Source organism: Panthera pardus, unplaced genomic scaffold, assembly GCF_024362965.1.
Source record: "Panthera pardus isolate Hobbes unplaced genomic scaffold, ASM2436296v1 HiC_scaffold_15, whole genome shotgun sequence".
Lineage (NCBI taxonomy): Eukaryota > Metazoa > Chordata > Mammalia > Carnivora > Felidae > Panthera > Panthera pardus.
This window is the reverse complement of record NW_026526710.1, coordinates 7700522-7725760: the sequence shown is the minus strand read 5'-3', so window position 1 is coordinate 7725760 and position 25239 is coordinate 7700522. Positions and strand designations below refer to the sequence as shown.

The following is a 25239-nucleotide window of genomic DNA, read 5'->3' as shown; positions in this document are numbered from 1 at the left end:
ACAGAACATTCGCTATTTAGAAATGGATGGGTACACATGAAATAGTGAACTTATGTCTTTGCTACAAAGAAGTGAGGAGATGGTAATGTCTGAGGTGATGGCATCAGTTAAGCCCCTGGAGGAAACCCTCAGATCTAGTAATTTCTACACAGTGCCTGGTCCGTGGATGTGTAATAATATTAAATCATAAGGACTGTAACACAGAAAACTTGCGTAAGCAATTTTTTTTTTAAAGCACGGCCCTTCTCTTGAACGAAGCCTTCAACAGAAGTTACAAAACATAAAAGGATCGCGGGATCTTTTTAGATCCCAATGGCTTTATTAGGACTGCTCGTTTGGTCGTAGTGTGTCCCTGGTTACGAGGGTGTATGCTAGAGGATTTTGTAGGGCCTGAGTTAGGCCTTCAGTTATCAGCTGTAATAAGGGATGATATGGGCTCTCCTGTTGTTGAATAGATAGTTAAGTAGCTTACTTTTCACAGGTGTGTTGTATTAATTCTTGGCTGCAAGTGTCCATTTAGTGTGCTAGAGACTAACAACAGAATCTCATTGTGCTTAAAACAACTATTTACTTTTAAAAAGTGATCAGCATATCCCCTGCTTCAGTGGCCTCTGCTCTTGGTGATCTCCAAATGTCTGTAACAGTGTAACAGATGGCCCATAAAATGTTAATGTTATCTTATGGGAAAACATTATGAGTCGGGATTACTTAAGAGGTTTTAGCGGACATATGTCTCAGTCAGCCTTAGTAGGCAGGAATCTGGTTAATTCTTTATTTGACCATTAGCAATCAGGTAGTACTCAGCGACCTTCCCTTGTGCGGGAGGAACTGGCTGGGTGAAGAAACATTTATTTTTCTTGAGAGGGGCCAGTCCAGGTTTTGGAGAGGCAGATAGGAGTTTCAGCACACATTCTAACGAGCAGAAAGGACCAGCTCAGAATGTGGGTTTGGGTGCTTGTGTTAATGCGAAAAGAAAATGCGAGGTACTCCCGCGTGTGTGGTAGAGAATGTCGTCCCCCCCCCCCCCCCCCCCCCCCGAGCACAGGCATGGTTCCTGTTGTAAGTAACGGTCTTGTTTGTGGTGTAGATGTGTCGGCTTGGGCAGCACAAGCCCATCTGCAAAGTGCTACGAGATGGGATCATGCGCGTGGGAAAGACTGTGGCACAGAAGCTGACGGATGAGCTTGTGAGCGAGTGGTTTAACCAGCCGTGGAGCAGCGAGGAGAATGACAATCATTCCAGACTCAAACTTTATGCGCAAGTTTGCCGCCATCACCTAGGTAAATGGGAATTTGTTTGGCAAAGTAGAATCTGAGAAGTAAAATAGCAGATTGCCACCCTTTGGGAAGCAGCGTTCTGCTGCTTTTATCTCAGGTAATGTTGGTGTTCCATTACCGTATTTGTTTAGGTCTAATTTCTGCGTTCTGGGTCGTTAAATGCTCATTTTTACGTACACAACATTCTTTAAAAGCAATTTAAAGTTGCCTAAAGAAGTCATATCTAATTTACTCCACATATTGAAAACTTAGCGGCAGGACTTGGTATTAACTGCTTAAGTTAAACCCGCACTCCCAAGAGAGTCTTGGAAGCTTCTAAACCCGCTGCGCATAGGAGCGTGGTATACGCCGTGATGGCTCCGGAAGAGACCCCGGCCTCGCGGCTTGCGGTGAAGGCAGATTCAGTCCGAAAGGAAAATTTTACCAGTGGTTAATTTTCTCTTTGTTTTCAAATAAGCCTCTTCACCAGAACTGTCACACGTAGCCCCGTGTTCAGCTCCACGTTTGCAGAGTATATAAGCCTGTGCTCCAGCGTGGAGATAGCATCTTGGGTGTCATAGAGCGTCACAGCCTGAAAACGCAATTTTCTGAAACCGTGATTGGGTCTGACGCCGCGGAGTGTCGCTGACGTCCCCTCTCTGCGTGTACTCTTTCAGCACCTTATCTAGCCACTCTGCAGCTCGATGGCAGCCTGCTGATACCACCTAAGTACCAGTCCCCACCAGCAGCAGCACAGGGACAAGCTACCCCCGGGAACGCTGGGCCTCTAGCTTCAAATTCAGGATCGGCAGCGCCCTCAGCCGGCAGTGCGTTCAACCCCACCTCCAGCAGCAGTTCCGGGAACCCCGCGGCAGGCAGCTCGGCCTCCGGGTCCTCTGTGCCGCCGGTCTCCGCCTCCGCCCCCGCCCCCGCCCCCGCCCCCGTTGTTAACCAGATCAGCACTACCTCTTCTTCAGGATTCAGTGCTAGCGTCGGAGGGCAGAACCCCGGCAGCGGGGCCGGTTCTGCAGACAGAACGCAAGGGAGCGCAGGCTGTGGCGGAGACCCGGAGCCCGGGCAGAGCTCCTCTCAGCCCTCACAGGATGGACAAGAAAGGTACGCTGCTCGCCGGTGGATGGTGTGTGGCTTCGGCTTGGACCCCGTCCCTGCTCTTCCGCACCCCACGCCCCTCCTCACCTCCTGCATCTCTAAGGCTCGTGAAGCGCCCTGTTTCCCTCCTTCCCGAAGGGAACTTATGACTGTCAGTCTGTGGCTCCAGTGTTAAGAAATCCAAGACTCCGTGTGAACTTACTGTTATTAAGCTTATTAGCTTCATAGGAAGCTGGTACTGTTAATACTCCTGTTATTATTATGTGAACATGATATAGTATTAGTAAGCTGTTACCACTCACATTAATAGTGGTATAAAACATCTTTTTAGAATGTAGCCCCAAGGAAAAGAAGGAGTCGAAAAAGAGATCTCCCATTTAAAGGAGTGGTATATTGTCCTTTCCCATCTCTCTTGGTGCTAACGGGCTTGGTTTGCCTTCGTGTGGATAATACGAAATGTATCAATGCTACATTCGATCTGTAATCATTGTCCAGGGGGTCAGTGTCCTCGGGAATTGATGTATTTTGTGTAATTTATATCTATTTGTGCATCTCATAAGTGACTCTCTCCGCAGTGTCACAGAAAGGGAAAGAATAGGAATTCCCACTGAACCCGACTCTGCAGACAGCCAAGCCTATCCTCCAGCTGTGGTCATTTACATGGTGGACCCCTTCACCTACACTGCAGACGAAGACTCCACTTCCGGAAACTTTTGGCTGTTGAGTTTGATGCGCTGCTACACGGAGATGCTGGATAATTTGCCCGAACATATGAGAAATTCTTTCATTCTCCAGGTAACTGCCTGCAACTTTATTTTTAGCTTTTGTTGTTGTTTTTATGAAAGTAAATACAGGTCTGTGATTTCTTTTCCATTGGAAGTACACAAAGCTGTAAAGGAAAAGATGTTCATAATTCTACCTTTAGATTAAGCCACCATCACCATTTTGGTGTATTTTTAGCTTTTTTGTGTGTATGTCAGTTTATAGAATTGAGATCATACTTTTAGTATTATTTTTAGTCCTTTTATACTTAACATTATTCCTGAATACTTTTCTATGTTACTGAAAATTCTCCCAAGCAGCGTTTGTAATGACTGCATATTCTCCATATTTATTACCATACAGTTAGATATTTAATTTGTTTCTATCTTTCACTATTATAAACAAAGCTATAACAAACATCTTTCTGTGTAATCTCTTTTTCACAGTTTGGGTCATTTCTTAAGGTGGATTCTTAGACCTGTAGATTCCTGTAAATAATGCCGGATTCCTTTCCAAGAAAGTTACACTTACTTACATTCCCTTTAGCACTGAGTGAGCATGCCTCTTTCACTACAGCCTTGCCAGCTGTATAGTGCAGTAATTGTATAGGATTTTGATAATAGGTGAAAAATGATGCCTTGGGTGTTTGGGTTTTGTTTTACTGTCACTTTCACTAAAGCCATCTTAACAGAATTAAAATATCGAAATTAGTTACCAGAACAGATGGATTGTTTTTCATTGTTGTGAAGTTTGTGTCTCTGATGCTTAGATAATAATCCCGAAGATACGATGCACACTATGTGTGTATATGAGAAAAAGGAGAACTGCATTAAAAAGCAAATTGTAAAATTTTGGAGCATGACAACAATAAATTGAGAATTTATCCCTCGAAGGAACAGGGTAATTTCTAAGTAACTGTAACTTGACCGACAAGATGGCACCCTCTTCTTCAATTGTTGGTGTACCTTTGTACTCGAGGATTTTATGCCATCTAAGGAATTAAGACTGAGTTATATTATGTTTGGCATTTATATATTTTATTTTACTTAATTGATTTTTTAAAGTTTATTTATCTGTTTTGAGAGAGACCAAGCACGAGCAGGTGAGGGACAGAGAGAGCGTGAATCCTAAGCAGGTTCCGTGCAGTCAGCTCAGAGAGAGCCCCACGCGGGGCTCGAACCCACAACACCGTGAGATCATGACCTGAGCTGAGATCAAGAGTTGGACGCTTGACCGATCGAGTGATCCAGATGCCCCTCTTGTATCTTGTTTTTAAGATTTTGTTTTTAAGTTATCTCTACACCCAGTGGGTCCCAAACTCACAACCCTGAGATCAAGAGTCGCAGCTCCACCAAGTGAGCTACCCAGGCGCCCCTTATGTATTTCAGAACTACAGTTCTCTGCCCCCATTCAGCAGAGAATTCACGCCATCTTGTCCTCCAGCTTTCCTGTTGGCGCATTCGATCCCAGTGTCTGGTTTTGTTTGTGTTTGTGTAGATCGTGCCTTGCCAGTACATGCTGCAGACAATGAAGGACGAACAAGTTTTCTACATTCAGTACTTGAAGTCCATGGCATTTTCGGTGTACTGCCAGTGCCGGCGCCCTCTGCCCACACAGATCCACATTAAGTCCCTCACGGGATTTGGGCCTGCCGCCAGCATCGAGATGACCCTCAAGAACCCAGAGGTAGGTAGTAGCACAGCAGAAGCTTCGGAAAGAGCACTCTGATGCGGGAGGTGCAAACCTGGCCGGTTGGTTGCCTGGTTGGCCTTCTGCCTTTATGAAGAGTGGTAGGTTTCTTTGATTCCTAATTTGAAACAGAGGAGGTACTTCTCTCCACTTGTGAAATTTGGGGGATAAGAGGCCGGTGAACTCTCGGTGTTTTTTTGATGTAGGTCCTGAGGCAGCAACACACTTACCACTTTTACTTAGCGATGCTCGACTTTTCCTATGTTTATCTTGTTCCTTATTTTTTTGAAGCTAATCTGTGTGTTAAATCACTAACTCTCTCCTTTCCCTGGCTCTTTGCTCTCCTGGTACCACAGTTGTTTGCGTGTGCGATCACCCTGCAGGGATCCCTCGTTTTCTGCTGCATGTTTTTACAGGAGCTTGCTCTCCCCTCCCTGGTCTCAGTGCTTTTTCTCTCCATCTTCTTACACCTGCTTCCCACAGATAGGCGCCTCTAGGGGAACTTGAAAACACCAAACAGAAGTTGTACACTTCTTTTTGTTTCACTAATCACTTTATCCTGAAGATAGATGAACAGGGCAATGTTTAGAATTTTCAGAGCCTTCAAAAATCAGTTCCCGCAACTTTTATTGCATGAAAGATCACCTGTTAATAAAAGCCAGCAAATACCTCTTCACCAGAAAAAAACTCAAAAACACCAAAAACTGCTGATTTTAGTTGGTGATGAAAATTTTTCTGAAAAAACTCACTTGGATAAGTAAGAGCTTAGGGAAAAAATGAGGCCTTTATAGTTAATGGCACACTTGTCCCTTGCTCCCATCAGAAGCAGCTGCTTAGCTGACAGCCACCTCCACTCTGTGGTCGTGTACAGTTTCTGTCTCTGGCTGTTTAGGTTGGTTTATTCTTTTGAGTTTTAATTTTTCCATTCTCATGAGCAGTTTATCTATTTTAGTTCACCCATTCGTGTTTTCTAGGATTAAAAAAAAATGAATTTATTTCTACTCGTTTCTTCTTTTGTCTCCAGAAATCGAGGTATTGCCTTTCTTTATAAACTTAGAATCTAGCCTGCATTCTGCCTCTGCAGAGTTGCCTGTTCTGGACATTGTATGTGAGCGGAACATACAGTCTGTAACCTTTCACGTCTGATTCTTTCATTTAGCATGTTTTCTAGGTTCATCCATGTTACAGCATGTGTATTTTATTTCTTTTTATGGTTAAATAATATTCCACTGTATGGATATACCACATTTTGGGTATTCATTCTTTTGTGTATGGACACTTGGGTTTTCCCACTTTTTAGCTATCGTGAATAACAACACTGCTGTGAACATTTGTGCGCGAGTGTCTGTGTTTACGATATTTTCCATTCTCTTGGTAAATACCTAGGAGTAGACTTTCCAGGTGTAGGGAGAATGAATGGATGAGTGATAGGATTAGCTTTGAAACTTTGAACAAATTATTGAATATCTCTAGGCCTGTGTTTTGGATCCCTAAAATGAAGGAATTGGATTAGATTCTGTCTCAGGTCTTTATTTTAGCTTTAAAATTCTGTAATTCCATTATTAACTATTTTTTATGATATATCTATATCTGTATCTATTTTAGATATATAGTTTAGGGGTCAGCAACTATGACTGTAGCTGCAGTCAAGCCTGTAGCCTGTATTTGTATGACCTGGATAAGAATGATTATTACATTAAAAAAAGAAGAAGAATGATTATTACATTAAAAAATGTTTATTTATTTCTTTTGAAAGAGAGAGAGGTCATGAGAAAGGGGCAGAGAGAGGGAGAGAGAGAACCCCAAGCAGGCTTGATGCAGGGCTCAATCTCACGAACCATGAGATCATGACCGAGCCGAAATCAAGAGTCGGACACTTAACTGACTGAGCCATCCAGGAGCCCCAGAATGATTATTACATTTTTAAAAAGAGAAGAATACTCATAAGAAGAGAGACCCATAAAGCCTAAAATATTTACTATCTCTCCTTTATAGAAGTTTGCTGACTGCTACTCTAGTTTATTGTTGAAATGTGTATAATAACTATAAATAATGGTGACAACTAAATTTTGTCACAGTTTAACTGTCTGCATTGTTTGTCTTACTGGTAACAGCTAATGTTTTGATTTCTTAAATCACTCATACACACACACACACACACACACACACTCACACACAAGTATAATTTACACACTAAAAAGTACCTGAGCATAAGTATACTGCTTGATGAATTTTCACTAAATACAGCTTGTGACAAGCACAAGAAACAAAACATAAGAAGCCTGTTCCCTTCTAGTCATTCTACCAGTAATCAGTATTCTCACTTAAAGCAGTCATGTAAATTGAGGCACATAATTTATATATTTTTTGTGTCTGACTTCTTTTACTCAGTGCCAAGATTAATCTATGCTGTTGCTTGTAGTGGTAGTTTTTTCGTTTCCTTACTGTTTGATATTCTGATTGTGTAACTATAACACAGTCTATCTTCCATTTTACTGTTGATGGGTATTTAGGTTATTTTTTATTTGGAGCTATTATGATTAATCCCTTTCCTTTGGTAAACATATATATCCATTTGATTGGGTCACAGAGTATGTGTGTTTGACTTTAGCAGATATTGTCAAACACTTTTCCAAAGTGATTCATCACCATCAGTGTATGAAAGTTCTAGTTGCCCCACACTCTCACCGATACTCAGTGTTTTCTTTTTTATTTGACTTTCTGGTGGGTATATAGTGGTATCTCATTGTGGTTTTAATTTTTGCTGTCTTGATGACTAATGAAGTTGGGCTAATTTACTTACTAAAATAGTAATTTGTTTTAATAAAGAAGCATTGGTCTGATTGGGGTTTCCTAGCTGATGTCACTTACACAATCTTTGTTTTCTGTTTTACCGTTATTATTTACGTATATAATACTGCTGGGGGGGCAGTCTATCGTCATTACTCCCTATTGGTTTCAAGTGCTGTTCTGGGTTTTGTTGGAAATGTTGAGTTGAGTTGGCGTTATGTTGACACTGACTTTTATTTTGATTTCAGCGACCCAGTCCAATCCAGCTTTACTCCCCTCCTTTTATATTGGCCCCAATTAAAGATAAGCAGACGGAGCTGGGAGAGACTTTTGGGGAGGCGAGCCAGAAGTACAACGTGCTCTTTGTGGGCTACTGTCTGTCTCATGACCAGCGCTGGCTTTTGGCTTCCTGCACTGACCTCCATGGGGAATTATTAGAAACTTGTATTGTAAATATTGCTTTACCAAACAGGTGAGGAGCCTGCGTGTTTATGCCACATATAAATCGATACTGTGCCTTTCCTCAGATAGGAGTCTTTGTGATTTTCCTGTCTAAATGCACTAGGCGCTGTGTGATGGGTGGGTTCTTTGGAATTTTCTGAGTTTTGTCTTACTAAGCGATAACTTCGACTCATTTGGTGACCCCTTCCCCACTTCTTTCTTTTGTAGGTCACGGAGGAGTAAAGTATCTGCACGTAAAATTGGACTACAGAAGTTATGGGAGTGGTGCATAGGTATTGTCCAAATGACATCCCTACCCTGGAGAGTTGTGATCGGCAGACTTGGGCGGCTTGGCCATGGAGAGCTTAAAGGTGAGAGACTCCTAAAGCAGTCAGTACAGGAAACAACGGAAAAGGGTTGAACTAATGTCCCTAACTGAGCTGAGGGAGAAAATGGGAGAGTTGGTAGTAAGAATAAAGCAGATTGATATTCCCTGATTCTTTTAAATGGACAGGATAAACCAGCAGTTTTTAAACTTTTCATTATCAACAAAACCATTTGCCAAAGAAATCTTAAATTTTGGACTCCAGTGTATAAGACAAAAAAGAATGTATTAATATAAAAGTGATAGTAAATTGAATTTCTAACATTTATTTTTGTACTGGGTCAGTGAGATCAAGTCAGTTTTAACATGAAAATTTAAAGAGAGATGGATGAGAGGAGAATCGATTTAGGTTTCTTTTATTATTTTTCATGATTGATGGTGATATAGTTTGTGTGTTTTTGTTTTGGTTGCACAAGAGCAAGACAATCCTGATTTACAAGGACAAGTAGGTGCAAGTTGGAATAGTCTTTATTCACGTTGCCACTGTCTGATATTTTTCAGCCTGGAAGCTTAAGAGAGCAGACTTTTTTTAAGTTGCATGCCTAAATATACCTGCCAACTGCTAATATTTCCTGTCATAAATGTAACAGTCAGTCACAGAGCACTAAAAGTAACTAACGACACAACTGATCGGTGGCAGCAGCCTTGTCTGGCTTTGAGCCCAGCTCATTTGCTGTGCTGGTGTAGCTACTTTGCATGAGCAGTATGCATAGGCCTACGTTATTTTTTTAAAGCCTTAGTAATTAATGACGCATTTATAAGAAGTTCAGTACATACATAGAGATGGGGGAAGTTTCCTTCTAAGGTCTACACAAAAGCAAAGCACAGACTAGCTTGGTGGTTTTGTGCATGCAGGTGTATTAGAGCCGAGTCAGCAGACTTTCTAAGGAAAGGGCCAAGTAATAAATATTTTCAACTTTGCAGGCCAGCTTTTCACCGTTGCAGCTTCTCAGCTCTGCCATTGTAAAGTCAGAGCAGCCATAGAGAGATAATACCTAAGTGAACGGGTTTGGCTGTGTTCCAATAAAACTTTATTTAGCAAAAAAAAAAAAAAAAAAAAAAAGGCGGTAGGCAGGATTTGATCTGCAGACCATAGTTTGTGGACCCTTGCATTAGAATGCGTATATTGTTTCTTTGCATGAAATTTGTATCAGGTATTTGTGGAGTCCCTGAAATAAAACCCCTCACGCGATTCAGCTTGGATTAAAGCAAGTGCTCTAGTCAGTGAACTATCAGGATTTAATAGCGGTTTCTACGTGTATTAAATTACAGAAGTATTAGGTAACTGTTGGGAATCTATTGTGTGCAAAATTTTTTCTACTAATTATACTGTAGGCCAATAGAAAATATTACCCTTTTCATTTTTTAAAGAATAGCATACTTATAGCGAATCTTCTATCAGTAGCCTGGAGGTCTGATGCATTGGGGGATTCATTTCATTTCTGTCAGAAGTCCTATCCTCTCTCCTGGTCGGCCTTGTAGTCAATCTTATCTCTTAAAGGGTTTGAGCTACTCTTAACCCTTGGGAAAAGTTAGAATATAATAGAAAAGGAGAAGAGGGGATAAAAACGTAGCCGTGTCTAGTCACTTGGTGACTGTCTTGGACAGTTACGAAGGCCATTGCCTTCCCTTGTATAATTTTTTAGAAGGGGCACTCTTCTTATCTTTTACGGGAAAGGGATAGAAGTGTGACTGATCCCATCAAAAGGTTGAGAGAAAATGTACTTTTGAGGGATAAAGACACCAAGAAGAGCCTAGTGTACAGGAAATCAGTTTACCAATCTGTATTTCATCCCTTTGGGGATGTAAGGCCCGCACCACATTGCATTTCTATGGGGCAGTATCATATGAGAGCCTGTAGATTTCAGTTAGCTTTGTGAATTTCTGTTTTTTATCACCAGTGTTTGTGATAAAATTCAGGTAATGCTTTTCCTTTCTTACTTGGTTTTAAATACAGAACTCACGCCTGTTTGATTTTTCTATAATTTTTAAAAATACATTCTTCATGACTTGGCCACTTTTATTTTAGCCACTTCAGTTGGAGGTTTTTTAGGAGTAAGAAACAAGAAAAAGTTGTTCCTTTCACCTCTTCACGGGGAGATCAGCTTATTTGAAAAAACTATGTGAAAGCAGAGAACCTGTGGTGGAGTAGTCTTTCGTTGGTGGACACGATATGGGTGGCAGTGTGCTGCCACAGGAACATGATGTGTGTTGGGGGTCAAAAGAGAGGTCTAAGTCCTTTTCCATTCCTGGAGTAACATAACCCTCTACAGTTCTCTGAGTACACATAGTACCTTTGGGTGAAGGCAGTAAACAAATACTAGAAAGAAAACTTAGGCCAGCGTTTTAATCTGAACAATTAGTGTCACATCATTTGGAGCGCTTCACTCACACCCATTGTTTGTTTATCAGCTCTTTGGGGCCTTCTACAAGGGTTCCCCTTGTTTCTGCTCAGCTTGCCTTTCCCGGAAACAGTCAACAGACAGCAGTAAACAGAAATGAGAGGTTTGCCCCCCGTTGTGCATTCTTCTAATGAAAAGGGCTGATAGGGGCAGTGAAAGAACCAGACATGGAGTAAGAGGAGGAGGAGAAAGGATGGAACAGACTGGCCTCATCCTCAAAGAACATTTGAAGCACCTAAATCTGTTTGGGTCTGTGCTGGACTCTCCCAGGTCATTTCAGACATGATTTCAGCAGACAGAATAGGAGGCCTTTTGTGTCTTTGTTAATGACGTGTAAGGGAGGCCAAGTAACATTTTCTTTGTAACGAGGAGGGGAACCTGTGTAAAGCCTTATTCCCTTTGGGGCCCAGTCCTGGAAATTCAATTACCAGGCAAATCCGGTAAAACGCTCAAACCTCCTATCACGATGAATTTCTAAAGACTGCGTGTGACTGTGATATTTGGTTTCAGATTGGAGTATCCTCCTTGGCGAATGTTCACTACAGACAATCAGCAAACGGCTCAAGGACGTGTGCCGGATGTGTGGGATCTCTGCCGCTGACTCTCCCTCTATCCTTAGTGCCTGCCTGGTTGCCATGGAGCCCCAGGGGTCCTTTGTAGTGATGCCAGGTAAATCTCCTCTTACCGTTTTCATTAATTAGGTTATCACATCAGTTCAGTCCCTTCCATCTTCAAGTCTACAGACAAGTGTAGAATAGATCTTTATTATCTTTGTGAGAGAAGATTGTATTTCGGGTTCAAAAATTTGGTCTCTTCCAAGGGGAGTGGTCTGTGATTTTGTTATCTCTGTTGACCGTAGTTTGGAAGACAGCGTAAGTCCCGGATATGACTGAGAGCTCTTAGAGTCGTGGCCAGTTACTGTTGCCTGACCCTAATTTGTTGTTAGTGTATGAGGATCACCCTCCAAAAACCACGAAAGTGAACACCACCCTGATACGTGTTGGAGTGTGTGTTTGAAGACACATATTTGACGGAATCTGTAAGCAGCCTCCAGAGGATATTTGGAGTGTTTCTGATGTGGTTGCGGAGGAATGGTGAGGCAAATAGAGCTGAAAGAGTTGGCACAGTATCCGGCCCGTGGTAAGCTCTCAGTAAATGCGACTCCCAGGGTGTGGATAGCCAGAAGATTGTGGCCACAGAAGTTTTAAAAAATCAGCAACTAAGCAATTTGATAATTTTTTAGCTAAGCAGTTTTATACCTTTTTTTAGTCTGTTCTCATCCTCCAGTTCTCTCTGATCAGATGGGAGATTCCATCCCCATAAAAACCAGTAGCGTTATGTGAGATGATGTTATTTGTCATCAGTCCAATGAGAGGCACATGTCCTGTGTTGGCCTCATTAGGCCCCAGGTTACTTGTTGCCTGCACCACTTGGGCAGATTTCACGACGTCTTTGTTCCGTGTCCTCATGATGAAATGGGGATAATAGTTCTACCTCAGGGTAGCTACGATGACTGAGTGAGATGACGTCCGTGAATAAGGAGTTCGGCACAGAATCTGGCACGTAGTAAGCATTCAATAAATGTTAGTTATAATAGTTATTCGCTGAATGGTACCGTGTCTACAGAATTGTGTTGTTTAGGAGAACTTTATAAATTGTGAGCAACCCCAGGAAAAGAGAAAGTAGATCTATTTTAGAACTACTTCTTAAATAAGTAGTTAAAACATAGTTGGTGGTGGGGCGCCTGGGTGGCTCAGTCAGTTGAGTGTCTATCTCTTGATTTCAGCTCAGGTCGTGATCCCAGGGTGGTGGGATCGAGCCCCGTGTTGGGCTCGGTGTTGAGCGTGGAACCTGCTTGGGATTCTGTCTCTCTCTCTCTCTCTCTCTCTCTCTCTCTCTCTCTCATTCTCTCTCTCTCTCTCTCTCATTCTCTCTCTCTCTCCCTCTCTCTCCCTCTCCTTCTCCCTCTCCCTCTCCCTCTCTCCCTCTCCCTCTCCCCCTCTCCCTCTCCCTCTCCCTCTCCCTCTCCCTCTCCCTCTCCCTCTCCCTCTCCCTCTCCCTCTCCCTCTCCCTCTCCCTCTCTGCCTCTCTGCCTCTCTCCCTCCCTCCCTCTGCCCCATTCACACACACACTCTCTTTCCCCTTCTAAAATACAAAAGTAGAAATTTAAGAAAAAAAATTTTTGGTGGGCTCAGTCTGATTTTATTTTAACCTTCCCCATGTTCAGTGAGGCTTGGATTATTACAGCCCTGTGCTTAGAGTCTATTTCTGGGAAGCTGTTTTAACAGTGAGGTCGAACTTCGGATGTGTATCCATCCTGGCAGTTGTGTCAGACTCCTGTGTCTCCAGTTCAGGTTCTCCTGTAACTTCGTTTCTGGAGTTACTTACCGATGCACAGAAGGAATTGGTACACTTCGCTCTCTTTCTCTGTCTTTTTGCAAGACGCTGTCACAATGGGCTCTGTGTTTGGCCGAAGTACCGCGCTGAACATGCAGTCATCGCAGCTGAACACCCCTCAAGATGCCTCCTGCACACACATCCTGGTGTTCCCCACCTCGTCAACCATCCAGGTGGCCCCAGCAAACTACCCCAACGAAGACGGGTTCAGCCCCAACAACGGTGAGTGTGGAAGGCGCGAAAGGAAAGAGCTCCGGGTCTCCCACAGGAGCAGAGCTGAAGGGTGTGCTGGGCGCCCTGCTGCCTGTGTTGCAATAAGCAACGTAGAGAACGTGAAGAGGGTATTCGGGGTTGGGGCAGTCTGTCTGGCCTGGAAGATTTGTGTGCACTGTTGCTGAGCCCAAATAAATATCTCCCTCTCTCGCATAATTAGTGTTCTGTTTATCACTAACGGCAAAAAAATACCCGGTTGTAGTGTCCTGCACACAGGAGCCACTCTTGCAGTAAATAGTTGGTGATCGGATTGGAGAAGGATGAAGACCACTAGGCATGAAGTAGCTCCTGTCTCTAGGGGTCGGCGGGGGGGGGGGGGGAATCCATTATTTGATTATTTGATTTAAGTATTCTTCATCAGTGTTTTTGGTTTGGATATCTATTAAGGCATTTGTTAAGCAGCGGCTGTTTACAAACTGTAAAATGCTCAGTATTATGTAGCCATTTGCATTGGGTTTTGAAGAATTTTTAACACCTACCAACATTTACTCTTGTTAAATGGGGAGGGTAAAAGGATGCCAAGTTTTATATACAGTCTGATCATAATGGAGTAACGATATGCGAATAAGAATCGTAGCAAAAATGTTCACGGTAATTGCATTTTGGGTGATAGTTTTCCCTTTTTATACTTCTCTTTCCAAATTTTCTGTTCTCCGTGTACCTTACTTTTATAATGTGGGAGAGGATTTCTTAGTGAAAACATCATGCTTTGATCTGCTTTTGGAATAGGTCTCCAATTTCAGGGCAAGTTCACACCTATTAACATGCATTAATTCAGCCTCTGGTATTTTTGATGCTAATTGGATGCATGGACAGAGTCTGCTGTTTTCTTGGATGGTGTCAATTTTAACTTTGTTTAATAATTAAATTGCTTCTTTAGCTGTTTTGCCATTTTTTTTATGTGCCCTTGGAGGCTCTACAGAGCGTGGAGTTTTGTTTTATGTTCTTTATTTCTCCAGTCTGTTAATACTTCACATTAGAAGATCATTGAACAGAACATAAAATGAAAAAAACAGTTTTCAGTACCTCCCATCCAGTAGACACACATTAAATCTTCCCACGTTGTTAACAGCATGCACTTGTAATGGTGATGGGCCAACAAAACAGTATGTTGTCGAAGTTGCGGATATAGATTATTTTTGAAATCTTTGTGCTTTTTCTCCCTCCTTTCTAGATGACATGTTTGTTGACCTTCCATTCCCAGATGATATGGATAATGACATTGGCATCTTAATGACTGGCAACCTCCATTCCTCTCCCAACTCCTCCCCAGTTCCTTCCCCAGGCTCTCCTTCTGGAATTGGTGTGGGCTCTCACTTCCAGCATAGTCGGGTAAGAATGATCTGAAGTAGGGCCTTCAGGGGCAGTAATCCTCCAGAAGTGTGATTGCCTGCCTCTTTGCTTTGTGCGCCTTTCTTCCTGATGGTCTTGGTCCCTGGTGTGAGCGAAATCAGTGTGGAAAAGTGACTCTGTAGTTGTTCTGTTTTGAATGATGGCAGGAATTTGAAAGAAATGCGTTCTTATTCCCGAAAATGTTCCTGATGAATATGTTTTATCAGCAGGAAGGCATTTTGCAATGACTGTTTTCTTAGCAAAAATTAGTTTTGGTCGATTGGTTGCTGCTTCCCAGTTATTTCTTATTTTTTGCCAAAATAGTGGCTTTTCAGAGGCTAGTTCAATGGCCCTGCTTTTTTAACACGTAAAGTCACTGTGTTAATTGAAGAACACATTGTTGATGGTTGATTATTCTGAAATGAGCCTTACTGTTCTTGTTTCACATCCTGGTGCCTTTGTTTATACGGTTCCAGTCTTTTCTGTAGCTAGGTGCCAACATGGCAAGGGCCCACAGGTTGATTTTGGAGAAGTGTCCAGGTTAATGCCCTAGGATTAAGACAAAACACCAGAGTTTACAACCAGTTTCACCTTTAAATATCCCAGGGATATTGGAGGTGGATTAACAGAGGATTGAAGAGTTAAAGGTTCTGCTATAGCTTGTGTTAACTTTGTTTAAAAGCTAGATGATTCATGGGGCGCCTGGGTGGCTCAGTCAGTTAAGCGTCCCACTTCAGCTCAGGTCATGATCTCACTGCTCATGGGTTTGAGACCCATGTCGGGCTCTGTGCTGACAGCTCAGAGCCTGGAGCCTGCTTCCGATTGTGTGTCTCCTTCTCTCTCTGCGCCTCTCCCACTCACACTCTGTTTCTTCCTCTCAAAACTAAATAAACATTAAAAAAAAAAGGTAGATGGTTCATGCCTTATTACTCTTTTGTACCTTCTGTTTAAAATATGAGATTGAGGGTTTAAGGCATAGAAAAATGGCTATGTCCAATATCTTAAAGTGGGCAGGAATAACCAACTCTGCTCACACTCATTTAGACACAGAGTTGTAGTTAGAGGACTTAGGTTTCTGTCTGTGGAACTTTATTGCCAGCCTGGAGTTCACTGAAGGACAATCAGGAGAAAAGATTTAAAACGTTAGTCAAAGAGCAGATACAACCAGGGAAGAGCAACTCAGTAAACTATCCTCATGGAGCTACCTGTCTCCCATTTTTCCTTTCTAGAAGGAAGGGATTTTAAATGTGTTTATTTCCTCCATAGTCATTTGCCAGTTAATGACAGTTTATTGGTTCTTTGGAGATTGGTGTGATAGGAACCAGGTCCACAGATTTTACATTAAGTAGTTGTAATTTAGGATTAATGTGAATTCTAGAGGCAAATAGCAACTAAGAGTGCATGCCTTAGAGTTTGGTAAATGGAGCTCAGAGTTCCAGCTGTATGGCTTCTAGCTTTGTGGCATTGAACAAACTCGCTTGACCTGTCTTAGCCTTAGTTACCTTATCTGTGAAATGGAAATAACAGCAACTCCCTTTCTGTCGTGGTGGTTGTAATTTGGTTTATCCATTAACAAAGAATTGGTAATTGAGGTGTAAGGTTAGTTTTGTAAGAAACAGAGGTTTGCTGTATTTTCTGTCTCTGTTGGAGCCTCAAGCCCTAAGTCTGTAATGGAGTGTCAGAGTTTAAACCGCACTGTTTTCTGAAGCTAGTCAGGCGGCCTTTTCTCAGTCCTCAGCACCTGCAGCCCGCTGACCCCCCGAGGGGCTTTCAGGATTTCCTCTTTCTGAACCATTAAACATTCTTTGATATCCAATTAAGACATTACAACAGGGAAAAGAATTTGTTCAAGGCTGGGGTAAGTTTTTATTTTTTAACCAAAAATACAACTTGATGTAATAGTTGGGGATGATTTTTTTCCCCTGAAAACAGAAGGCCTTTGAAAACAAACGATTACTTATTATTGCTTGCATAATAATAATTGCATAATTGCTTTCAACCCTTGAAGCCAGCTAAAAGAATCAAAGATGAGGAAAATGCCAGTTGCAGAAATGCACAGTCAGGCTCTTGCAGGAGTCTTGTATTTAAGGAGATTGCGGAGAGTGAAAACATGGCCTCTTCACAGGCAGGTCCCCCCCTGCCGGGAGGTCAGAGACACTGGCGCCACCCAAAGAGCCGTGAAGTGTCCTGTTTTCCCAGTGTCCGTGTTGTTGACAGTAGACGGTCAGGTGCTCTTGTGTATTTTAGTTGGTTGCTGGTGAAGGAGCACCTGGGCTTGGGGGCTCCCTCAGCTGCCGGAGTCCATTCTTCCCGCGTGTAGTTGGATGCCGGATGCCACGGAACGCACCCAACATTTAACAGAAAAGAAACCAGAGCAAATCAACCTGTATTTGCTTGACTGATGTAGTTAGTTTTGCTGGTACCTTCCGCCTGGGCCGTAGTTTTCATCCGATGTCTGTCCGTGCAGCAGGGACCGTGCCTCTCCTTGTTGACCTTTCTCGGTCACCTGGCGTTTTTGTGTGAAAAGCTGTCAGAAGGGGGACTATGATGTGCAGAATGAGTTGATAAAGTTGATTTTCAGAACTTTATTTGAAGTGTCACACGCTGATCATGCTCTCGGGACTTTGTTTTTCAGAGTCAGGGTGAGCGTCTTCTTTCTAGAGAGGCACCCGAGGAGCTGAAGCAGCAGCCCCTGGCCCTTGGGTATTTCGTGTCAACTGCCAAAGCGGAGAACCTCCCCCAGTGGTTTTGGTCATCATGTCCCCAGGCTCAGAACCAGTGCCCCCTCTTCCTAAAGGTTGGTTTGGTGTCATATTTGAATTTTCGGGGGAGGAGTGACTTCTGCTGAAATTGTCTCAGTCACCACAGTCTCACCGTGTCCCCTGTTTTCTTTCACATCTACTTATACTCTGAGGACATTTTCATTACAGTTGCAGGGGGGGAGCAGGATTTAGGAGAGAAACCTGAAACCACATCACAAGGGAAGCAATCACGTTAACCCAAGGAGGAGACTTTGTGGGGCCCTCAGGGCACATGTCGGGTGGATACGTGGTCGTATGTAACAGTCTTTCTCCCAGGTCCACAATGCATTGCCACCGGTGAAGTTAAGCTTGGGTGGATGTGATCATTGTGGGCTGAACTCTCCCCCTTTGCCCCCCCTCCCCCACAAGCTTCAGCTTTCTTCATTAGAGTAGGGCAAGAGGCAGCTAAATTTACATTTATTTACACATGCTCCTTCCTGTATGTGTCTTAGAACCTTTTAATGCAAATTAAGGGTTAAAATAAAAGATCTCCTCCTTCCAGTTTGGATGAAAGAACCTGGAATGAAATCCATGTCTCAACCACAGATTGGCAAAAGGCCTAAAGTTTGACAACATGCTCCATTGGCAGAACTGTGGAGAGATGGCCCTGGTGCCAGTAGGACAGCCAAGTGATACCGCCCCACACATTTCCCTTTTGATGCAGCGAGGCCACCTCTGGAAATCTATTCAGAAGAAACTGACAAAACCAAAAAATGATAAATGTAAAAGATTAGAAACACCGGAACTGGCCGAATGAACCAGTGTATCCATTCAGTGGAGTGTTAGTTATCCATAACAAAGGGAGGATGATTATAATATAATCATTCTGTGGAGTGTAGGTTACCTTGTAGTAATTGATAAAGTGTGTGCAGACACACACACACACACACACACACACACACACACACACCTACTTGTATTTTCTAAAAGGAATAACGGAAGGTTAAACCAAAAACAATTGAAGCAGTTTCTTTCAACTAATGGCTGTAACATATTATTATGAAGTCAAGGAAGTTCTACCACATAAGTCGGTGTCGTCTTTATTTTGAATTAGACTTGTCACTGTGAACCTAGATTTATTTTCTCCTCTTAGGAAAGATACACATATTTTTTAGCTTGGTCTACTGAGAAAGCTTACGAGCAGCGACAGGATCAGTAAACAGTGCTCTTGCTGCACTTGTGGTTCTGAAATACCATTTATCATTCAAGAGAACCGGAGTTCCTTTGAAGAATGGACTGACGTGTGGGTCTGAAGTAAGAAGGATTCAAGATGAACCTAGGATATATGGTCACACCTAAAAGCAGGGAAGTTACTTAAGATCATTAGAGTTACTTCAAAGGGCCCGCCAACTGGAGGGTTCCCATTGCCCAAGGATGGGACAATTTGAACATAAAAAAGAACAATGGTAGCAGTAGATTGAAACAAATCCAAGGGTTCGTGCTGAAAACCAGAACATTTTAGTCACCCTTTGAAGCTACTGGAACGACAGTTCATTAATCTGAAACCTAAAAAATGAAGAAGCATTTATATTAGCTGTCCTCAACACACTGCCTGTCTCAGTTATTTCATAACGTGTGCTAAAGCCATGATAGCGGGTGGGGCGTGCCGGGAACGTGCTGACGGCAGCGATGAGCCGAGCTGCACGTGGGGCGGCGCACGTTCACGCCTCTCGAGGTGAGGCATAGGGAGCTCGTAGCGCCAGCCACGAAGTGTGCTTGCACCCCGCGCCCTCCCCGCCCCCCAGAAGGATCTGAGCCGAATTGAGCCTCTAGATCTATCCACTTATGGGAAGTCAGGATGGAAGGACGTGTTACACAACCACCACAAGGGCAGAGTCGGCCGTATCCAGGCCGTGGAGATGGTGGGGCCTTTTACAGATGAAGACCTGAAGAGGCACATTATCGAATCATTTGTGACGCACTGGTATTTGCAAAGCTAGCTTTTTTTTCCACCTCCAGGGTGTGGAGTTCTTTGGGATCACATCAGGGTTACCGAGAGCTTAAAACTGAGGCTCCTGGGAGCCGAGAGGCCGGGAAGGTAACCGTGTTTGTTCTCTTGCCAGGCTTCGCTGCACCACCACATTTCTGTAGCACAGACGGATGAACTTCTCCCTGCCAGGAATTCTCAGCGGGTTCCCCATCCTCTTGACTCCAAAACCACATCTGACGTTTTAAGGTAGATTGTTTTAAGGCATAATAGCAGTTACAGCTTGCTACAGTCTTCCTTTAGTTTTGTTTTTCCAAGGTGTTTACTTAAAGTGTGGAAAAGGCGCTGCCTTTTGTGCAGCGGAGTACCGTCTGAGCAGCCAGGGAGAGCTGCGTGCAAAACCCCGCATACGAGTGCAGGTCAGGGAGACTGGTATTCTTGGTTCCGTTTGACACGTGTGTGCACGTACAGTGGCCCGTGCTTCCTGTGTAAAGGAGACGTTTTATGGTGATGAAAATAGATCAGAATTAGGGGTGGGTGGTTAGAAGACAGAGCCTGGGACATAAAGCACTTGGCTTTGAAAGCATTTTTTACTCCCCCTGACATAGATTATATAAATAACATTAGAGCATGAATTCCACAGTTGGGAAATGTCTCCCAGAAGCGTATGCTAATTCTCTCGCACTTAACAGACCATGAGCATTCTCCATGTACCTTGAGGAAGTCTGCAGGCGTCTTCTAGTGTTCGCTAATAACTCTTAAATGATTTAGAAGTTATAGTTAAGCGAGGATCCAGTCAACATGATGTTTCAGGCTTTCAGGGTCTGTAGTGCAGCACTGTCCAGTAGAACCGTGATGTGAGCTGCATATCTAATTCAGTTGTTTTTAGTAGCAACATCAAAATAATAAAATAAATGGATGAGGTTAATTTCAAAAATAAATTTATCGGCTTTATCAAAGATACATCAAAGTAACATCAAGTATACGAAAAGCAGTATCATTTCAGTAGTTGACCCACATGAAAATATTCATGAGCCATCTCGCCTGCTTTTTTAAAAGACCAGTTCCTTGAAATCCAGCACGTCTTTTTGACATACAGCGTATCCGAATCCACTTGTGGCCGTGGCTGCCATACTGGACAGTGTGGGTCTAGATGAGGCGGGTACGGGGGGGAAAGAACCACGAGGAAACCCGGGGGCAAGCGAAAGACTGACGTACATGGAGCGTCGTCCTGCTGACTCGTGGAACGTTAAAACGTAAAAGCGCTGCTGTGGCCCGTGGCCCTGACCTGTGTGCTCTCTCCGGCAGGTTCGTTTTGGAGCAGTACAACGCTCTGTCCTGGCTCACGTGCAATCCGGCCACCCAGGACCGCACCTCCTGCCTTCCCGTCCACTTTGTGGTGCTCACTCAGTTGTACAACGCCATCATGAACATACTTTAATTGGAGAAGCACTTGTTCTCCCTGGCTCGGTTCCTCCTCCCTGCAGCCTGAGTCCAAGGAACCTGCTACACTCTGCACGTGCCCCACACGCTCTTCTTGAGAGACCGCTCTCCACAGTCCTGCACTGTGACTACTCCTCGGCAGGCACATGTCATTTCTGCAGTGTTCATTACCAGAGTGATGCATTGACACTTCTCTCACGGACCTGGAAACTTCCATAAGCGGTGACTTCTAGCCAGTGTTCTGGTGTGTGCAGCCCCAAACCACGGGTCCACAGGAAGTTTTTGGTGGTGGTGGTGGTTTTTAAGAGGGCAACAGAAGAGACAGTATCCTTTTGCACAAGAGTCTGTGTTTCCAGTCTCCGTTTAAGAACAAGGGCAGTTTAGCCCTTTTGGATGAAATCCTCTAGTTACTGGTGTATGGCCTGTGGGTTACCTGAACTCCATCATCTGGAACTTTTTAAAAATAAGAACCAGCTCAAGTATATGATTTCATAATGGGGTTTCTGTCTCCCTAGTGGTCCCATCTAGGTTGGCATGAATGCTTTGGTCGACTTCATACCTGTGTGTAGATACAAAAGGTCTGGAGACATCTTCATTTTGTTTATTTATTTTAAGTTGTTTTGTCATATGTTTTTTTGTGACTTTTACTTTTTTTAAGTCATGAGGACCAGGTACAGTAGCTGAAACCCAACTCAGACCCACCATAGGATTCTTTGACTACATACCTCTGTCCTAGAAGCCGGAAAAGGAGTGAAAACAGATTGGGGAGACATGCCTGAAAAGTAATATATTCAAAACCACCCAGCAGTAGGCTTTATTAAGAACAAACTGGGTAAAACATTCTGCCATGTTTCTTATTAAAAGCGGCCAGCGTTTCACGAAGGATAACATTTTTGTACAGAAGGCAGTCAAGCTCCACCCAGAGCCGTGGAGCCAAGTACCTTCATTAGTTTTATACAGTCACAACGGAAATATATTTTCTAGCGAATTCTTATTGAAAGCCAGGTCTCTCCTCTCATTAGATCAAAAGGGACTCATGTACATATCATAATTGAAAGTGTTTGCTCATAAAATCAGTTACAAATATGGTGACTTTTTTCTGGACCATAGGAATATTATTTCAAAGAAATATTACAACTTAACCATTAAATTAGTACTTGAAGTTGAGCCTTTGTGGTGGGACTTTTTAAAAAAAAAAAAAAAAATGCCTTTTTAAAGCATTAATGGCTAATTGAAGTATTTTATGACTCCTCATTCCAGGCCCAAGAGGGTTGTCTTTAAGACCCCGTTTCTGACCCTGACGTCGCAGCGCGTTTCTGTCTGAGGGCAGTGGGCGCGGGCTTGCCTCCCGCAAGCCGCGCTGGTCAGGCTGTCGAGCTCTAGTCATCTGTGGAGAGAGAATCATGCAAATTTTAAAGTTCTTCCAAGAGACTTCCATATCCTGGTTATTAACAAAAAAAAAAAAAAAAAGAAAAAAAAGAAAAAAAAGAAAAAAAAAGAAAATGTAATAACTGATATGATTTTGTAAAAGTATTTTTCTTGAAATAATCTAACGTTTAAAACATTATATTAAAAAAAAAAGTTGTGTGGTGGGAATATGTAAGCAGAGAAATAACTTGTAAATGGATAATTTTATTCTCTGTACCACCAGTTGGGGGTGGGGGTGACTTTCGCAATGTATAGGTTAAAAAAATCTGATATATCAAACCATTTGTATCTAATGTGTACAGTGTAAAATTGACTTTAAAAATATTGCAGTGCTATTTTTTCTTAATCAGAAAGGAAAATTCTCAAGGCCTTTTGAAGAGCATAGATGATGAAGATTGTAAACTTGTATAAAATTATCTTGGTGAGAAGACAAATTGTAAAGTAGATATTTGTAATCTTTTACCACTTTGGGGTTGCTTTTTTTTCCCAGAATTCATCAGAACTTTGAATTTTTTTTTTTTTTTTAATATGGGCTGTTTTTAATGCAGGGGCTTTTCTTCCCTAGAAACCCAATTCTAAGCAAAAAAAGAAAAAAAAACACAAAAAACAAAAAAACCCCTACAAAAATTTAAAAAAAAAAAAGGCAGCAAAGGGTAGTTTTCATCTGGTGTCTTTTATTTAAGTTTTTTAAGTTAAGAAAAGCTGGTGACATATTTATACGTTTTTGTGCAAAAATAAATGAATGGCAATAGATTTTAAAAAATCTTATTATGTACTTCTGTGTGAAAAAGTCTGTATAATATTTCCCTTAAATATGCATTATTTTACTTGTGAGTTTTTTACTGAATTAATCTGAAATGTACAAGCCCTGGATTTGCTACAGAGTGAGAAGTTATTTTATTTTTTTTTTTATTTTTAATTTTGGAAATTCTGCAGAAATCAGAACTCTTACCATGGTTTGAACTAAAAGGGGGAAATGGGGAGGGGAGAGGGGCGGGGTTGTCCAGCATGCTTGTATGTATATTTCAGAACCTTTTTTAAATGTAAAAGCTGTACATTTCTGGGAAGTTCTGAATTTCTTTGGTTTCCTTTTTTCCTTCAAGCATTTTGCAGTGAGCTTCTTTTATATATAGCAAACAATTTGAAAGAATACAAAAATATGTGAAGTTCATTTAAAACCACAGTATCGCGCTGGGACAGTACACTAAGAGACTTTGATAAAAAGAAACAATACTAAAAGGCCTCCATTTTAAATGTCATTCATATATACCTTGTGAATGAGAGCTATATACTTTTACACACTTTTTTAGAGGAATAAATTATTGAATTACTGAAATTTGAGTGGCTTTTTTCCCTCCCATCCTGCCTTTGTAACAGAATCATCTAAGCCTGTTCAAAAGGTGCATGTATAATGGATTGAATAGTCCTTGGCTAGTAGCCGGGCTCTACCTTCCAGAGTAACACGGGCATAGACTTTTACTGCCCTAATCACCCTCACCAGCAACTGTTCTCAGATTGTATTCTCATTCTCATGCTCCAAGGTACAGCTGCATTCCTAGAGCAGTGCTTAGAGACTACGCATGCACGCGCATACACACACACACACACACACACACACACACACACACACACACACACACAGCATTGAATTAGGAGCCCTTGTGTTTAGTTCTTTAACTGTTTTGAATAGATCAGATCTGTGTCTCCCAGCTCTAAGATTGTAGTCAATCCTAGAAGACATTACAAGTCTGTTTTCTACTTCCTTTCTCTTCATGGTCTGGGTCAGTTTCTTTTTGATGTGCCTTAGAAATAACAGATCTCTCCTTGTTCTCTGCCCCATTTATAGGCTGGTGAGAGTAGTGTGCCATTGAACACCCCGGGTACAAGCAGGGCTCTGGTGGACCATGCGGCAGCCACCGTGGTATTCCCCTGGGGTCCATCCAGTAGGAAAAACCTGCGTGCTCTTAGGAGCAGAATCTCGTGCTAAAACGGTGAACCCCAGGACTTGGCAGAACTTACAGAGTTTGGATAAACCGAAACCTTGCTTTTAATCTTCTTCCATTTAGAGATACACACATTGTTCTGAATTTAATGTTGTCTGAATGTAGAGGTAAAGCTGTTGACATTACTCGGCCTCAGGTATTTTATCTGCAGATAAGGGACAAGGCTGAGTCTCTGAGAAATGCTTCGCAAACGCAACGCCGTGACCATGTTATTATAGTTGTACCATCGAAGATGGCGAAAAGCGAGGCCACATTTCAGTTAGAAGACCATTTTGATGTCTGTCTCGTCAGTCGCCAGCCACAGCGCTGTAAGGCTGCTTGCCACAAAAGCATTAAACAACTACACACTTCCTGCATCCGTTGTAATCAGGCTAGGCCCCTTAATCATCAGAATTAGATGGTGTTTCTTCAGGTGTTCATTAGTTCAGATACTCAGCTCATACATCGGATGGGACTTTATCCAACAGTTTGGGGAGGTGGTTTTCATAACCACTAGCTGTACCAATTTGGCGACAGTAGCTAAACCTCTTTGAGGCAGAAAAGTTATTTCTCAAATGCATTTAGACATTTTGCACATCAGCTGTAGATAAATCTGACCAGGCGCTCAAGAACCGTCAGCCTCCAGCCGTTTGCTCCGCTCGGATTCCATACAACGCCAGCCCCTTCGCCCCCTCCAGTGATGCCATGGCGTCGTTTAATGTTCTCGATGTTCAGGAAGTTGCGGGACAAGGAATTTGTTCCCAACTGTTAACAAATGAGCCAAAAGAATTTTTTTGTAAAAATTGCAGTTTGTCAATGGA

The 25239-nt window shown here is 42.6% G+C and overlaps 1 protein-coding gene across 2 annotated transcripts in view; it reads left to right on the top strand.

The window, feature by feature from the left end:
• The window catches only part of MED13L (mediator complex subunit 13L), a 302839-nt gene extending 279067 nt beyond the window's left edge, over positions 1 to 23772 (top strand). For both annotated transcript variants that reach the window (XM_019467349.2, XM_053902081.1), the window contains exons 20-31: positions 1088 to 1280; positions 1934 to 2372; positions 2942 to 3161; positions 4626 to 4814; positions 7856 to 8079; positions 8277 to 8419; positions 11346 to 11504; positions 13278 to 13454; positions 14680 to 14837; positions 17473 to 17634; positions 19702 to 19814; positions 20874 to 23772. In XM_019467349.2, coding sequence (XP_019322894.2) covers positions 1088 to 1280; positions 1934 to 2372; positions 2942 to 3161; positions 4626 to 4814; positions 7856 to 8079; positions 8277 to 8419; positions 11346 to 11504; positions 13278 to 13454; positions 14680 to 14837; positions 17473 to 17634; positions 19702 to 19814; positions 20874 to 21006 — 2310 coding nt within the window. In that variant the 3' untranslated portion in view covers positions 21007 to 23772. The remainder of the gene's footprint in view (positions 1 to 1087; positions 1281 to 1933; positions 2373 to 2941; positions 3162 to 4625; positions 4815 to 7855; positions 8080 to 8276; positions 8420 to 11345; positions 11505 to 13277; positions 13455 to 14679; positions 14838 to 17472; positions 17635 to 19701; positions 19815 to 20873) is intronic.
• The last annotated feature ends 1467 nt before the right edge of the window (positions 23773 to 25239 follow it).